This window comes from Leptodactylus fuscus, chromosome 2 (genome assembly GCF_031893055.1).
Source record: "Leptodactylus fuscus isolate aLepFus1 chromosome 2, aLepFus1.hap2, whole genome shotgun sequence".
Lineage (NCBI taxonomy): Eukaryota > Metazoa > Chordata > Amphibia > Anura > Leptodactylidae > Leptodactylus > Leptodactylus fuscus.
Genome location: NC_134266.1, coordinates 100,469,661 through 100,487,443, shown reverse-complemented (window position 1 = coordinate 100,487,443; position 17,783 = coordinate 100,469,661). Strand labels below are relative to the sequence as shown.

At 44.8% G+C, this 17,783-nt stretch overlaps 1 protein-coding gene across 1 annotated transcript in view; it reads right to left on the bottom strand.

Moving 5' to 3' along the window:
* PRELP (proline and arginine rich end leucine rich repeat protein) overlaps window positions 1-17,783 on the bottom strand; it is a 96,296-nt gene that overhangs the window by 54,950 nt on the left and 23,563 nt on the right. The window contains exon 2 of the mRNA XM_075264337.1: window positions 1,599-2,556. Coding sequence (XP_075120438.1) covers window positions 1,599-2,547 — 949 coding nt within the window. The 5' untranslated portion in view covers window positions 2,548-2,556. The remainder of the gene's footprint in view (window positions 1-1,598; window positions 2,557-17,783) is intronic.

Here is a 17,783-nt window from a genome sequence, read left to right as displayed (position 1 = left end):
GCTGTCACCAAACCAGAGGAAGATGAGACTCCACGGACTGTTATACCCCAAACCTCCTGCCCCACCCCACCTCCCCATATAGCGGTCACCAACTAAGAGGAAGTTGAGACTCCATGGACTGTTATACCCCAAATCAGCCACCCCCCTACCCCATACTCTCACCCTCGACTCCCCCCCCCCCCCCCCGCACACTTTACTAGCTTTGGCAATGCCAAATATCCATTCGGACGTGCCAATGAAGCCTATTTGATTTGATTTGATTAGTGTCAGAGGGAGCATTCCTTACCACCCAGCCATGACGCTGAGCAGTGAGGAATGCCCCTCCCTCCTGACAGTACTCATGCATAGACTATTACTGGGGGAGTTCTTCACTACAAAATACTCAGTATCAGGTACTTTCTGGTAATGTTTCACAGTTAAAAACAACTAAAGCAGTCAGAAGTTCCAGTACCTTGCAGTAGAAAAGGGATTTTAGTTGACTTAGCTTCTGACAAAACATGCCAGAAAATTGTTGCAGTTTTTATGCATGTTGTTGTAAATTAATCCCAAATAATATAACCCTTTTGATGTAAGAGACACCATCTTAAGAAAAAAGTTTATTGGTGCAAATTAAGTCAAAATTCTGACATATTTAGTTTAATAAACCTGCCCCAATATGCAGTGGCGTAACTAGGAATGGCGGGGCCCCGTGGCGAACTTTTGACATGACCCCCCCCAACCGACACCGACGCCGAAGACCTCGACCGACCCCCTCCTCCGCACTCTATTATGTCCCTTAGTAAGCCCTGCACACAGTATTATGTACCTTAGTGGCCCCTGCACACAGTATTATAGCCCATAGTGACCCCTGTACACAGTATTATGTCCCCATAGTGTCCCCTGCACACAGTATTATAGCCCATAGTGGTCCCTTCACACAGTATTATAGCCCATAGTGGTCCCTGCACACGGTATTATAGCCCATAGTGGACATCCATAAACAATTATTTTACTCTGGGGTCTTTTCAGACCCCAGAGTATAATAATTGGAGACCCGGGGGAATAATAACATAAAAAATTACTGTTACTTACCTGTCCCCTGGCTCCTACACTGTCTTGTCCGCTGTCGGCCCTCTTGTATGACGTCGGACGTCACATGACCCGGGAAGCAGGCCGGGTTCATGTGACGTCAGAGACGTCAGACAAGTAGGACGGAGGCCTGGCAGGATCGTGGAGAGGTAAGTAACAGTGTTTTTTACGTTCCCTTACCTCTCCCGGGCCTCCGATCATTATACTTGGGGGTCTGCAAAGACACCCGAGTATAATGATAGTATTTGTGGGGCCCGCGGCGTCACTTACCAATCCCGGCCCAGCCAGGATCAGCGAGTGAATAGGGCCCGTAACGGCCTATTAAAAAAAAAAAAAAAACGCAGTGGTAGCGGCTGTCACCGAGCCCCCTAATGGCCCAGGCCCTGTGACAGCCGCCTCCGCTGCCTCTACGGTAGTTACGCCACTGCCAATATGTGAAAATGAGCGTTCAAAGCACCAATAGAACTTTTGCAACAAAACATTGAACTATGGTTATATCCTATGAAGGATCATGCAAAAATGCAACTTACTTTCTATTACATTGTCATTCATATAGAGGTGCTCCAGCTGCTGGCTTATGAATGGTACTGATGTAAATCGGTTATGGGCCAGTTGTAGAACCAAAAGGCTGGAAATGTTGAAAGTGTTTTTATCAAGTCCTTTATCCGAGAGCTGGTTATAGTTGAGCCTTAGGAAAGCTAAATTAGGGAGATCTTTAAAGTAGTTTGCAGGGATTTCTTCTATGTTATTTCTGTCAAGAAATAGTTGATTCACGGTATCTGGTACAGTTGGAGGCATTTTCCTTAGTATATTGTGTGCCAAATTTAGCTGAATAAGATTCTTTAGACCCTTGAATGTATTCTTGTTAAACACATTATCACTTAACTTATTGTGGTGCAAGTCCAACAAGATTAGATGGTTCATTTTGTTGAACACACCAGATGGGATTTTGGAAATCTGATTGCGGCTGAGACGAAGTTGCTCCAAGCTTGGCGGCAAATAAGATGGTACTTCTTTTAACTGGTTCTTTTCCATATACAGGTATGTCAAGTTTTCCATTTTCTCCAGGATTTTTTTGTCTAGCTTCTTAATGCGGTTGTTGTCAAGATTGATCCACTGTATTTCACTGGCATTTTTGAAGGCTTCTTCTGGTAGATCCTCAATAAAATTATTTTGCAGGTAGACATACCTGGCACGAGATGGTAAAACTGGAACTTTGCGTAAATTACGACTGTCACAATAAATTGTGGAAGGAAAATCTGGAGGACAGTAGCATTCACGGGGACAATCGGGAAAAATAGATGGAGGGCCAGGTGGAAGTGGCGGGGGAAGATCTGTGGGTTCCACAGGTTCTATTGGAGGTGGAGTTGGTCTTTTAGGTGGACGAACTACTGTTGGACGAGGTTTACGCCTTTGACCATTTACTTTTAGAAACAAAATTAGGATCAGAGGTAAAAGTAGAATGCCCCAAGTTCTCATAGTCACCTCCTGTAAAATAAAAGATTAAAGAAAAATAAACCAAGTTGAAATAGGCATATTTTCTTTTGTAATAAAATTTAAGTTATTGCAGTTTAAACTAAAAGATAGAACTTGTTTAAAAAGTATTAGGCTTTAAAGATATATTGTAACTAAAATATGTTTATCTATAGACTGTGGTATTCTTTCATTTTATCGCATTTCCAGTAATACATCAGTAGACCATACTTTTCACTATTGTAATAAAATGTAGGAGACAGTTGCCAAATAGAGCAGACACACAGTAAAACTCTAAAGGCCTAGTCTGTGATTAAAAACAGGGACTAAATATATAGAATTCCCTGGAAGTCTGTCAGCCCTTTCCAGAGGCGTAACTAGCAAAGACTGGGCTCCATAGCAAACTTTTGACTCCTCCCGTCCCCCACTGCCATATTGAACGGTCCCATTTACACACACTATAGTGTCCCATAGTGGCCTCCATACAGTATAATTTCTCAAAGTGGCCCATCCACAAAGTATAATGCCTCATAGTGACCAGCATACAGTATAATGTCTCATAGTGGCCCCTTCACACAATATAATGTGGCCCATACAGTATTCATTGCAAATATTGCAAAAATTTTGTGCTTTGCTGAACTGAAAATTTTCGGGGTTCACAACCCACAAACGATTATACTCTGGGGTCTTTTTAGATGGCGAACCTATGGCACGTATGCCAGAGAAGGCACACAGAGTCCTCTATACTTGCATATGTGTGGTCGACCGGATCGCTCACTAACAGGGAATCCGGTACAAGATTCCCCTTTAGTGAGCAATCACTGCTTTTAGCTGGATGTGCAAATGCTGAGAAGAACAAGGACCTGCTGATCTCTGCACTGGTGGGGCAGGATTTGGCGCAGTATCCTGAAGTGCTGGGTTAAGAAGTCATCATCACTCCAGAAAGTCCAGCAGTTAACCCTATTCCTGAGAACTTCTCCTGGCAGGACAAGAAGCCCTAGCCCTCTGGAGCGAATGGACTTTTCTTTTGCAAATAGCTTTACAATAACAGAGCCCCAGTGACTCTAGCATGTATCTACAGCTGATCCTCCAATATCAACAAACTGAGAGAGAAGCGGTAGAACGTAAGGTGGAGAAAAAAGTCCAGAATATCCATACACAGGGGCCTCATCTACAAAACTTTCCTGTTATGGAGAAGGATGGGGACTTGGAGGTTTATCTGCAGAGGTTTGAAAATACCATAAACCTTAAACCAATTTAAGGTGTGGTTCATACTGAACTTGCTCAACACGAAAGGAATAAGGAACCTGAGCCGCTGAAAACGAATGATCTCCAGAGGTTCACCCATCTCTAGTCATCATCTTCCCCCTTTCTTCTGACTCATCATTGAAATGGGATTCTTGCATTCCCCTATAATTTCCACCTCCAGATTTTCCCCTTGTGCCCATTACAGCACAACTACCACACCTACTGCCACTAATGGAAGAAGAGCCAGACTTGGGCTGGGAGGAGTATCTCTTTCAGCAGATGCATGCTACATCACTACTAGCGAATCACATCTGCGCCAGTGAAGATGAAGCTGAAGGACATAGTTGGCAGTGCAGAAAGTCTATATGTGGTAAATTATGCATTACAACATCAAAGGAGTGGGAGGAGTAACACACCGAACACTGACTCAGCATTGCTGTTTCTCTGATGATGGGTATTATATCCTGCTGAGATTGAGATGAATGAGAAAAGTAATAAAAAACTTCACCTTTATAATCTGAAAGTACAGCAACCCTGTGGCTACTCGCGATGCTGTCCAAACCAGAAGTAGTGCTGTTGCTACCACATTTTTCTTACTAGTACTTGCAGTGGTAGATTGTATGAGAGTAGCATGGGGGGGGGGTTTCCTCCTCCTAATTGACACTGAGGATGACCTAATTCTTCAGGATACATCTCTTAGAAAACATTTAAATATTTTACAAGCAAACACTCTTAACCCCTTCCCGCCGACGGCATTTTTTGATTTTCGTTTTGCGTTTTTGAATTCCCCCCTCCTTCCAAACTCCATAACTTTTCTATTTCTCTGTTCTCAGAGCCATATGAGGTCTTAATGTTTGTGGGACAAATTGTTCTTCTTGATGCCGCCATTAATTATTCTGTGCAATGTATTGGGAAGCTGGAAATATATTCAGAATGGGGGGGGATTTGAAGAAAAAGTGCATTTGAGCGATTTTCTTACGGGATTTGTTTTTACGGCGTTAACTGTACAGCCAAAATGACGTCACCTGTATTCTATGTTTCGGTACGATTCTGGAGATAAATTTATATGGTTTTATTTATTTATTTATTTTAACCCCTTAACAAAAATCCAAAACTGTGCCAAATTTTTTTTTTCTAAAAGTCACCATATTCTGACACCCGTAATTTTTTTATTCTTCCATGTACGGGGATGTATAGGGCATCTTTTTTTTGCGGGACTAGGTGTACTTTTTAGTTCTAGCATTTTGGGGAATTGGTATTGCTTTCATCACTTTTTATTCAAATTTTTATTGTAAGCAAAACAGTGAAAAAACGGTGGTTTGGCACTTTTGATTCTTTTTCCTGCTACGGCGTTTATCATACAATAAAAATATTTTTATTGATTTGTAGAGAAGGCATTTTCGGACACAGGGATACCTAACATGTACAGTACAGACCAAAAGTTTGGACACACCTTCTCTTTCAAAGAGCTTTCTGTATTTTCATGATTATGAAAATTGTAGATTTACACTGAAGGCATCAAAACTATGAATTAACACATGTGGAATTATATACTTAACAAAAAAGTGTGAAACAACTGAAAATATGTCTTATGTTTTAGGTTCTTCAAAGTAGCCACCTTTTGCTTTGATTACTGCTTTGCACACTCTTGGCATTCTCTTGATGAGCTTCAAGAGGTAGTCTTGAAGGAGTTCTCAGAGATGCTTAGCACTCAGCTCTGCTGCATCGGACTGCTACATTGGACACTGCTACATCGGCCAGCACTGCTGCATCGGGCCGTGCACTCAGCCGAGCTCAACGAATGGCCAGCTCTGCTTCATCTCCGATGTAGCAGTGCTGGCCGATGTAGCAGTGTCCGATGTAGCAGTCCGATGCAGCAGAGCTGAGTGCTAAACATCTCCCTTCCCCCGCCTCCCTAGACTAGCATTGTAGAGATGCAGATAGTAAGTGGAGCTTGATGCGGCTGGAGAGTGTGAGCGGGGAAATATGAGTGTATCACTCATGTCTCCCCTCCCAGTACCCACCCACACTCTCCTAAGCCCTGCCTTCTCTATAATACTAGTCTCGGGAGGCGGGGGTGGGGCGCAGGGCGCTCGGAAAACATGTGAAGGACAGAGGATCGTACCAAGAAGAACTGGGAGCTGCAGCTATACAGGTAAGTGGACACCAGAGTATGTGTGTGTGGGGGGGTTAATCACTACACAGCGTGGCATCCAAAAATTGAAACAATTTTTGGACTACATGCTGTGTAGTGAATAGGAACGTTTTTAAAATCCAATCTTCGAATGATCGGAAATCGGATTTTAAAAATGATCCTGAAGATCCTTCAAGATCGGCTCAACCTTAAGTGCTGGCCGATGTAGCAGTGTCCGATGTAGCAGTCCGATGCAGCAGTGCTGAGTGTGTAGCAGGTTCACCTGCTAAACACTCAGCTCTGCTGCATCGGACTGCTACATCGGACACTGCTACATCAGAGATGAAGCAGAGCTGGCCGTTCGCTGAGCTCAGCTACTCCGGAGTAGCCGAGCTGAGCGCATGGCCCGATGTAGCAGTGCTGGCCGATGTAGCAGTCCTATGCAGCAGAGCTGAGTGTGTAGCAGGTGAACCTGCAACACACTCAGCTCTACTGCATCGGATTGCTACATCGGACACTGCTACATCAGAGATAAAGCAGAGCTGGCCGTTTGCTGAGCTCGGTACTACTCCGGAGTAGCCGAGCTGAGCGCACAGCCCAATGTAGCAGTGCTAGCCGATGTAGCAGTGTCCGATGTAGCAGTCCGATGCAGCAGAGCTGAGTGTGTAGCAGGTTCCCTGGTGTTGGCTACTCTGGAGTAGCCAAGCTCAGCGAACGGCCAGCTCTGCTTCATCTCCGATGTAGCAGTGCTAGCCGATGTAGCAGTGTCCGATGTAGCAGTCCGATGCAGCAGAGCTGAGTGTGTAGCAGGTGCAGCTCTGCTGCATCGGACTGCTACATTGGACACTGCTACATCGGCCAGCACTGCTACATCGGAGATGAAGCAGAGCTGGCCGTTCGCTGAGCTTGGCTACTCCAGAGTAGTCGAGCTGAGCGCACGTCCTGATGTAGCAGTGCTGGCCGATGTAGCAGTGTCCTATGTAGCAGTTCGATGCAGCAGTGCTGAGTGTGCAGCAGGGTTCAGCTGAACCTGTTGCACACTCAGCTCTGCTGCATCTGATGTAGTAGTGCTGAGTGTGCATTGAACCATGCTGCACAATCAGCTCTGCTGCATCTGTTGTAAGCAGTGCTGAGTGTGCGCTGAAGCATGCTGCACACTCAGCTCTGCTCTGCAGCTCTGTGTGTGCTGAGCTCTGCCGCTTCTCTGTGAAGCAGTGCTATGTCAGCACTGCTACATCTGAGATCGGACCACAATGGAAACTAATGTGGACAGATCTTAGACTCCGCCTCCTCCAGCAGAACCAGTGTTGATTGGCTGAATGCTGTACACTGGCCAATCAACACTGGTCAATGCATTCCTATGGGAAAAAGTCAGCTCGCTCATATTGCAAGCTGACAGGGATCCCGACCAGATAGAGCCCCAAAGTGCTGGGTGAGTTCCCAACATTCCCCCATTCCATTAACATTCCCCCCTAAATAAAGGTAATCCCTAGCTAACCCTGCCTGTAGATCTGTCCCTGTCTCACAGTCACATAGTTCACAGTCCCAAATTAATTGAATGTTAAATCCACCATTCGTCTAAATTGGAGGTCACCTGATTTCGTCAGCCAATGGGTTTTTTCAATTTTTTTAACTGTCTCCGTTGTTGTAGTTCCTGTCCCACCTCCCCTGCGCAGTTATTGGTGCAAAAAACGTGCCAGGGAAGGTGGGAGGGGATACGAATTTTTACTACGTTTGCCTCATGGTGTTCGATTGCAATCGAACACCTCGAACGGCCTGATATTCGATTGAATATGTATTTGATCGAACGGCGTTCGCTCATCTCTAAATATTATCTTTTATAGCTTTAGCATTTGTTCATATTTCTACAAATTTCCAGTCATGCAGTGAGACTACTTAATACTGAATGCACAGTATTTTATCCCTTGAAGTAAATCATAAAGATTTTAATGCAGGGCAATAAAATGACTGCATGATGAAGTAATATAGCAGTCATGATGGTTTCACTGCTCTAGTCAGACACACCCAGTTACACTAGGAGTTGGAATAAGTACTTTAAACACAGCTGGCTTCTTGGCCTCACAACAGGCTTCACATTCCTACAAAATGAATGTCTCAGCTTCTCCTCACTAAAATACTGGCTAAGGAAGGCTTAGAGATGACTGAATAATTGTTTCTTTCTCTACATACTTACCTATGTTTACCAACTTGAATAATTTTAGATATTGCACATTATTCATTTGTTACCTTGTGTATTAAGCTGTGCAGACAATGTCAGTACCTTCTTTAGAAGTTCATGAACACAATTAAATGTTTGGCCATTTGTAAAATCATTAATATGTATTTCCTCTTCTCATCATGTAGTGTTAATATTATGCAATCTTGCAAATATTATGAGAGTGTGGAGAAATGATGGGTCATATAAGTCTCCTAAGGCCAGAGATTCACAGTTAAAGTCCCATTAAACAGCCTAATGTTTAGGCCGGATGCATGTCTATTAGGTGGAAACTCCCAAGGGGCACACACATCTGGCCCATGAGCTGACCTCCTTACAATGACAGGACAGGGTAACCGGACACCTCTGTAATTTGTTTGATAAACGCACACACAATTCCATTCTCATATAGCATCATTACTCATCATCATATCCAATGATACAGGGGTGACAAAGTATTGTACTTGTGCTCTGCTTTATCATTAGAGATGAGCGAACACTAAAATGTTCGAGGTTCGAAATTCGATTCGAACAGCCGCTCACTGTTCGAGTGTTCGAATGGGTTTCGAACCCCATTATAGTCTATGGGGAACATAAACTCGTTAAGGGGGAAACCCAAATTCGTGTCTGGAGGGTCACCAAGTCCACTATGACACCCCAGGAAATGATACCAACACCCTGGAATGACACTGGGACAGCAGGGGAAGCATGTCTGGGGGCATAAAAGTCACTTTATTTCATGGAAATCCCTGTCAGTTTGCGATTTTCGCAAGCTAACTTTTCCCCATAGAAATGCATTGGCCAGTGCTGATTGGCCAGAGTACGGAACTCGACCAATCAGCGCTGGCTCTGCTGGAGGAGGCGGAGTCTAAGATCGCTCCACACCAGTCTCCATTCAGGTCCGACCTTAGACTCCGCCTCCTCCCGCAGAGCCAGCGCTGATTGGCCGAAGGCTGGCCTATGCATTCCTATGCGAATGCAGAGACTTAGCAGTGCTGAGTCAGTTTTGCTCAACTACACATCTGATGCACACTCGGCACTGCTACATCAGATGTAGCAATCTGATGTAGCAGAGCCGAGGGTGCACTAGAACCCCTGTGCAATCTCAGTTCACGCTAATAGAATGCATTGGCCAGCGCTGATTGGCCAATGCATTCTATTAGCCCGATGAAGTAGAGCTGAATGTGTGTGCTAAGCACACACATTCAGCACTGCTTCATCACGCCAATACAATGCATTAGCCAGTGCTGATTGGCCAGAGTACGGAATTCGGCCAATCAGCGCTGGCTCTGCTGGAGGAGGCGGAGTCTAAGGTCGGACCTGAATGGAGACTGGTGTGGAGCGATCTTAGACTCCGCCTCCTCCAGCAGAGCCAGCGCTGATTGGCCGAATTCCGTACTCTGGCCAATCAGCGCTGGCCAATGCATTCTATTAGCCCGATGAAGTAGAGCTGAATGTGTGTGCTAAGCACACACATTCAGCACTGCTTCATCACGCCAATACAATGCATTAGCCAGTGCTGATTGGCCAGAGTACGGAATTCGGCCAATCAGCGCTGGCTCTGCTGGAGGAGGCGGAGTCTAAGGTCGGACCTGAATGGAGACTGGTGTGGAGCGATCTTAGACTCCGCCTCCTCCAGCAGAGCCAGCGCTGATTGGCCGAATTCCGTACTCTGGCCAATCAGCGCTGGCCAATGCATTCTATTAGCCCGATGAAGTAGAGCTGAATGTGTGTGCTTAGCACACACATTCAGCTCTACTTCATCAGGCTAATAGAATGCATTGGCCAATCAGCGCTGGCCAATGCATTCTATTAGCTTGATGAAGCAGAGTGTGCACAAGGGTTCAAGCGCACCCTCGGCTCTGATGTAGCAGAGCCGAGGGTGCACAAGGGTTCAAGTGCACCCTCGGCTCTCCTACATCAGAGCCGAGGGTGCGCTTGAACCCTTGTGCAGCCTCGGCTCTGCTACATCAGAGCCGAGGGTGCGCTTGAACCCTTGTGCACACTCTGCTTCATCAAGCTAATAGAGTGCATTGGCCAGCGCTGATTGGCCAGAGTACGGAATTAGGCCAATCAGCGCTGGCCAATGCATCCCTATGGGAAAAAGTTTATCTCACAAAAATCATAATTACACACCCGATAGAGCCCCAAAAAGTTATTTTTAATAACATTCCCCCCTAAATAAAGGTTATCCCTAGCTATCCCTGCCTGTACAGCTATCCCTGTCTCATAGTCACAAAGTTCACATTCTCATATGACCCGGATTTGAAATCCACTATTCGTCTAAAATGGAGGTCACCTGATTTCGGCAGCCAATGACTTTTTCCAATTTTTTTCAATGCCCCCGGTGTCATAGTTCCTGTCCCACCTCCCCTGCGCTGTTATTGGTGCAAAAAAGGCGCCAGGGAAGGTGGGAGGGGAATCGAATTTTGGCGCACTTTACCACGCGGTGTTCGATTCGATTCGAACATGGCGAACACCCTGATATCCGATCGAACATGTGTTCGATAGAACACTGTTCGCTCATCTCTATTTATCATCCTTTATCATTTTTCATGCACTGATCATTTTATGTCAGATGTGTGGTTGTGCCACAATATGGTTGCTCTAGAAATGATCTCACGCAGTGGCCCAAATTTATTAAATTAAATATGCAAGAACATGCAGAATTATTAGAGATGAGCGAACCGTGTTCTATCGAACACATGTTCGATCGGATATCATGCTGTTCGCCATGTTCGAATCGAATCGAACACCGCGTGGTATACTAACTAAAAACTCGATTCCCCTCCCACCTTCCCTGGCGCTTTTTTTGCACCAATAACAGCGCAGGGGAGGTGGGAAAGGAACTATGACAACAGGGACATTGAAAAAAATACTAAAAACCCATTGGCTGCCGAAAATATGTGACCTCTGATTCATAAAAACAGCGCCGCCCAGCTTCGCGTCATTCTGAGCTTACACCTGGTCACAGACAGAGGTCTCCGTCAATTTAGATAGGGATTAGATTCTGCTAGGCAGGGATACGATAGGAGAGGAGAGGAGAAGAAAACCAACAGCTCTTTTAAGAGCTACATTGAAGGGAGAATCCAAAATAATGATTGTCACAGTGTCTACCCACTAACGCTAAAGTGGGATTCACAGGCTGCATCAGCGCTACCCAGCTCTCCGCAGTGGGGATAATACTAAGTGGGATACACTGAAAGTGTAAAAAAAAAGTAAAAAAATATAAAATTTTTAAAAAAGTATTAAAAATTCAAATCACCCCCTTTCCCTAGAACATATATAAAAGTAGTTAAATACTGTGAAAAACATACGTTAGGTATCCCTGTGTCCGAAATTGCCCACTCTACAAATCTATAAAAATATTTTTCCTGTACGGTAAACGCTGTAGTGGGAAAAATAGTCAAAAGTGCCAAACTGCCGTTTTTCACTGTTTTGATTCTGATAAAAATTTGAACAAAAAGTGATCAAAGCAATAGCATTTCCCGAAAATGATAGAACTAAAAAGTACACCCAGACCCGCAAAAAAGGAGCCCTATGCATCCCCGTACACGGACGTATAAAAAAGTTACGGCCGTCAGAATATGGTGACTTTTAGAAAAAAATTTTTTAACACAATTTTGTATTTTTTTTAAGGGGTTAAATTGTAAATAAAACCATATAAATTTGGTATCCTTGGAATCGTAACAAAACACAGAATACAGGGGACATGTCATTTTGGCTGCACAGTGAACGTCGTAAAACCGAAGCCCGTAAGAAAGTCGCAGAAATGCATTTTTTCTTCAAATCCAACTCATTCTTAATTTTTTGAGGGCATTCAGTCTATCTGGTGGCACACCATCCATCACTACTACACCCATCCTCCAGTTCTCTCCATCTGGGCTGCGGCGTATGTATACTACTGATGTCTCACAAGCGTCATATGTGTCTTGAGTCAAATGTAGCATCTATTCTAATCTTAAAGTTTAGATCAAGTTCTCCAGGCTTAATGCAAGGTTTCTGCAAGATGCTAGTTGATATTGGTGATGTTTTTGTATTTTTTGCTAATGAGGGTAGTGTGCCATCTACTGAAGCACTTTGAGAAAGCCACTAAATGTCCCAGCAGTAGGAACAACTGCAGTATCAGTGATGTCATCCATTTTCTATATATCATAGAGCAAACATTTACGGTTATGCAATGAGAGGAAGAAGAATAACAATTGTTCATTTTTGAAAGATAGTCCAGCTTTTTCCGATGAAGGGCTAGGCACACTGATGGTACCAGAGGATTTTTTGAAATTCTGTAAATTGTCACTCCTTGTTACCGCATGTGATCCCATAATAGGATGTATTTTTGTGGCTTTTATTTTATAAACTCAATTTTTTTCAGCACTTTCCCCTGGCAGGCACACTGACAGTGTGCCAAAAATTTTGATTGAGATTCTGTAAACTGTCACTCTGCCAATGCTATGTTGCTGTGGCATTTGTTTCAATACAGGGATAACTGGCAGGATAATCCAGGGTCTCTGTTGGCTCCCAAGTGCTGTTCTCATGGTCCTATAATCCTTTCCATTTTACAAGTGATTCCAAGCATGCTGACGTTGTGCCAGAAATTTTTCTTCAAATTCTGTAATTATCACTCCTTGATTCTGCAAGGAGGGATAATATATACTGTATATATATATATATATATATATATATATATATATATATATATATATATATATATATACAGTATATTGTGAGAAAGTGACAGATAAAGTTCTGGAAGGGCTCCCCCAGATTCTGTGCTTATGTATGGTGAGTAGAGATGAGCGAACAGTGTTCTATCGAACACATGTTCGATCGGATATCAGGGTGTTCGCCATGTTCGAATCGAATCGAACACCGCGTGGTAAAGTGCGCCAAAATTCGATTCCCCTCCCACCTTCCCTGGCGCCTTTTTTGCACCAATAAGAGCGCAGGGGAGGTGGGACAGGAACTACGACACCGGGGGCATTGAAAAAAATTGGAAAAAGTCATTGGCTGCCGAAATCAGGTGACCTCCATTTTAGACGAATAGTGGATTTCAAATCCGGGTCATATGAGAATGTGAACTTTGTGACTATGAGACAGGGATAGCTGTACAGGCAGGGATAGCTAGGGATAACCTTTATTTAGGGGGGAATGTTATTAAAAATAACTTTTTGGGGCTCTATCGGGTGTGTAATTATGATTTTTGTGAGATAAACTTTTTCCCATAGGGATGTATTGGCCAGCGCTGATTCCGAACTCTGGCCAATCAGCGCTGGCCAATGCACTCTGATGTAGGAGAGCCGAGGGTGCACTTGAACCCTTGTGCACCCTCGGCTCTGCTACATCAGAGCCGAGGGTGCGCTTGAACCCTTGTGCACACTCTGCTTCATCAAGCTAATAGAATGCATTGGCCAGCGCTGATTGGCCAATGCATTCTATTAGCCTGATGAAGTAGAGCTGAATGTGTGTGCTAAGCACACACATTCAGCTCTACTTCATCGGGCTAATAGAATGCATTGGCCAGCGCTGATTGGCCAGAGTACGGAATTCGGCCAATCAGCGCTGGCTCTGCTGGAGGAGGCGGAGTCTAAGATCGCTCCACACCAGTCTCCATTCAGGTCCGACCTTAGACTCCGCCTCCTCCAGCAGAGCCAGCGCTGATTGGCCGAATTCCGTACTCTGGCCAATCAGCACTGGCTAATGCATTGTATTGGCGTGATGAAGCAGTGCTGAATGTGTGTGCTTAGCACACACATTCAGCTCTACTTCATCGGGCTAATAGAATGCATTGGCCAGCGCTGATTGGCCAGAGTACGGAATTCGGCCAATCAGCGCTGGCTCTGCTGGAGGAGGCGGAGTCTAAGATCGCTCCACACCAGTCTCCATTCAGGTCCGACCTTAGACTCCGCCTTCTCCAGCAGAGCCAGCGCTGATTGGCCGAATTCCGTACTCTGGCCAATCAGCACTGGCTAATGCATTGTATTGGCATGATGAAGCAGTGCTGAATGTGTGTGCTTAGCACACACATTCAGCTCTACTTCATCGGGCTAATAGAATGCATTGGCCAATCAGCGCTGGCCAATGCATTCTATTAGCGTGAACTGAGATTGCACAGGGGTTCTAGTGCACCCTCGGCTCTGCTACATCAGATTGCTACATCTGATGTAGCAGTGCCGAGTGTGCATCAGATGTGTAGTTGAGCAAAACTGACTCAGCACTGCTAAGTCTCTGCATTCGCATAGGAATGCATAGGCCAGCCTTCGGCCAATCAGCGCTGGCTCTGCGGGAGGAGGCGGAGTCTAAGGTCGGACCTGAATGGAGACTGGTGTGGAGCGATCTTAGACTCCGCCTCCTCCAGCAGAGCCAGCGCTGATTGGTCGAGTTCCGTACTCTGGCCAATCAGCACTGGCCAATGCATTTCTATGGGGAAAAGTTAGCTTGCGAAAATCGCAAACTGACAGGGATTTCCATGAAATAAAGTGACTTTTATGCCACCAGACATGCTTCCCCTGCTGTCCCAGTGTCATTCCAGGGTGTTGGTATCATTTCCTGGGGTGTCATAGTGGACTTGGTGACCCTCCAGACACGAATTTGGGTTTCCCCCTTAACGAGTATCTGTTCCCCATAGACTATAATGGGGTTCGAAACCCATTCGAACACTCGAACAGTGAGCGGCTGTTCGAATCGAATTTCGAACCTCGAACATTTTAGTGTTCGCTCATCTCTAATGGTGAGTGAGGTCACAACACATGTTAACCATTTCTTGTCCAACAACAGGAGGTAGCCTTCAAGCACAAGTAGGAGCTGGGCCTCATTAAAAAGCCTATAAAAGGTTGAAAAGACCTCAGTCCTGGGCAGGTACTGGGGGAAAGAGGAAGGAGCCAGGTTTTGCCTTAACACTCTAACAACTGGGGAGAGACCAGTGTGAACTGTTGCTTTTGTTTTTGCTTTGTGTTGACCATGTGGCTGAAGCAAGCCACATGTATAGTTAGGGCCTCTTTGTTTAGTTAGTAAGATAAGATAAGATAATCCTTTAATAGTAAATTTCAGCATGTTATAGCAGCATAGTAATACAGATACAGGATAATACACAGTAATATATTACAGACTTAGGCACACATATGCTGAGAAGAGAAGATATACTAGGAGTCCATAGCAGCTAAGGAACAGAAGAAGAAAGAAGGAAGACTTCATAATCATAATCATTAGTTTTCTGTGCAGAGTGATCTTTGCTTGGACGGATGTAGTAGCTCAGACGAGCAGGATTTTTGTTATTGTTTTGCCTTTTAAGGCTTATTTTGTTTTGCCATTTTTAGAAAATAAACATACAGGGTAAAACCTGTTTGAAACTGACTATATATAAACTCAATTCTTTATCACTTGTCTACTTGCAGGCACAACGACACTGTGACACACATTTTTTTTTTCAAAGTCTGTAGTTGCCACTCGCCACTGCCACACTGTTGGCATAATAACAACAAAATAAAACAAACACCCCCCCCCCATTACTCCCTCCATAAGTCAATACTTTGTTGCTGAGCATTTTTCTCATATAAAACGATAATTCTTGGTGGCTTTTTTTTTTTTGAAAAGCCACTTGTTCATCACTTTCAACCAAACACACAACACCAACGTTTTCTTCAAAATAACAAGTTGTACTTACAAGCCCCCAGAATGAGCAAATTTTTTTTATACAAAACCATAGGTTTTTACAATATAACTGACATGGGTGTATAATACACCTCAGGGCTTGTTCACATCTGCGCCGGCACTCTGTACTTCAGGTTTCCGTTTCCTGCCTAAAACAGAGGCAGGAGATGGAAACCTACAGGACTCTTTCTCACCCATTCATTTGAATGGGTGAGAAAGCTGTCCGGCCGTGAGCGGCGGTGAGCGTTTTAGGCTCTCCGCCGCAAAACCGGGTTTTATAATCCGGACACAGAGTCGGACATGCAGTACTCTGTGTCCGCATTTAAAAAAAATGGTTTCGCGGCGGAGAGCCTAAAACGCTCACTGCCGCTCACGGCCGGACCGGGTCTATGGTTTCCGTCTTCTGGCATGCAGAAGACGGAAACCATAGAACGGAGACCCTGAACGCAGGTGTGAACCTAGCGTCAGATGATCACTTCCTCTCAAACAGGCTAATTTTGAAGCGTTTCAAATGTTAAAAGAAAGCAGCAGCATAACGTACGGTTAAACTAGCTGTTTTTATTATATTTGCACCCCATACTTACAATATTATTATTTAACTGTGGATCTGACTGGAACATTATTTCATACCTCCCAACCGTCACGATTTCGGTGTCCTGTCCCACGGTCCCGGTCAGCGGGAGGTATGTCCCGATTTCAACTGAATACATAGGCGTTTAAAGCAGGAGCTGTCACAGCTCAGCTCCTGCTTTAATGCTGCGCTCCGGCATTTGTAGCCGCAATGTGATGATGTTACATCGTGCCTACAACTGTGTATGAGTGAGAGAGTGGAGAGAGCGGCGGGGGAGCGATGGAAGGTGAGTGTGTTTGTTTGTGTTAAACATTAAGGTGGAACATAATGTTTAACATGAAATTGCGGCCAGATGAAGGGGGGGGGGGCGGAGAACAGCATGACACTGGGACAGATGAAGGGGGGAGAACGGCATGACACTGGGGCAGATGAAGGGGGGAGAACAGCATAACACTAGGGCAAAAGAAGGGGGGGGTGGCATGACACTGGGGCAGATGAAGGGGGGGAGAACAGCATGATACTGGGGCAAATGAAAGAAAGGGGGGAGAATGGCATGACACTGGGGCAGATGAAGGGGGGGAAGAACCGCATGATACTGGAGCAGAGACGGGGGACAGAAACTGTGGGCAGATGAAGGGGGTGAGAACGGCATGAAACTAGGCAGAGACGGGGGACATGAAACTGGGGGGGATATGAAACTGGGGACAGAGATGGAGGGGGGGACATGAAACCAGGGACAGAGATGGAGGTGGGGACATGAAACTAGGGGCAGATGAAGGGTGTATATGAAACTGGGGGAGAGATGGAGGGGGGACATAATTTATGGGTGACTGTAGGAGAATTATACTGTGTGGGAGCACATGAAAAATGAATGAGAATGGGTGGAGTCAACATAAAAGTGGGCGGAGCCAAATTTGGCACAGCGCGCTGCGCGCACTGCACATTTTATCCCTCTTTCTGCTTTTCAAAAGTTGGGAGGTATGTTAGCACAAACATCTGTCATAAACTACTGCAAATGAGTCCAAAGTGCTGCAGAGGATGTTCTCTCAGTTATAGGTGCCCTTGATAAAATGCCCCAAGTGATACTTGGGGACTCAGTTACAAATTTATATAAAGCTGAATTTCTCAATGCTGGATCACAATATAAATGTACCATTGGAATCTGCCCAACAGTACTATGTTTTTACTTTGGAATTGGTGGTTGTTCTGGCAAACTTTCTTTAAACCTTTTACTGCTAGGACAGTTGACATTTCTTTAAATCTATGTATATGAGTAAGTGCACAAGTCACTTCTTTGCTGGCCCAATGTGTGGTTGCTTGTTAAGTATTCTATAGAAACAAAAACTTTTGTACTTTCATACCGGAGTATGATTAAATAGTAACTTTACTGGAATTAATAACAGTCCATCATTCAACCCTGGCAAATG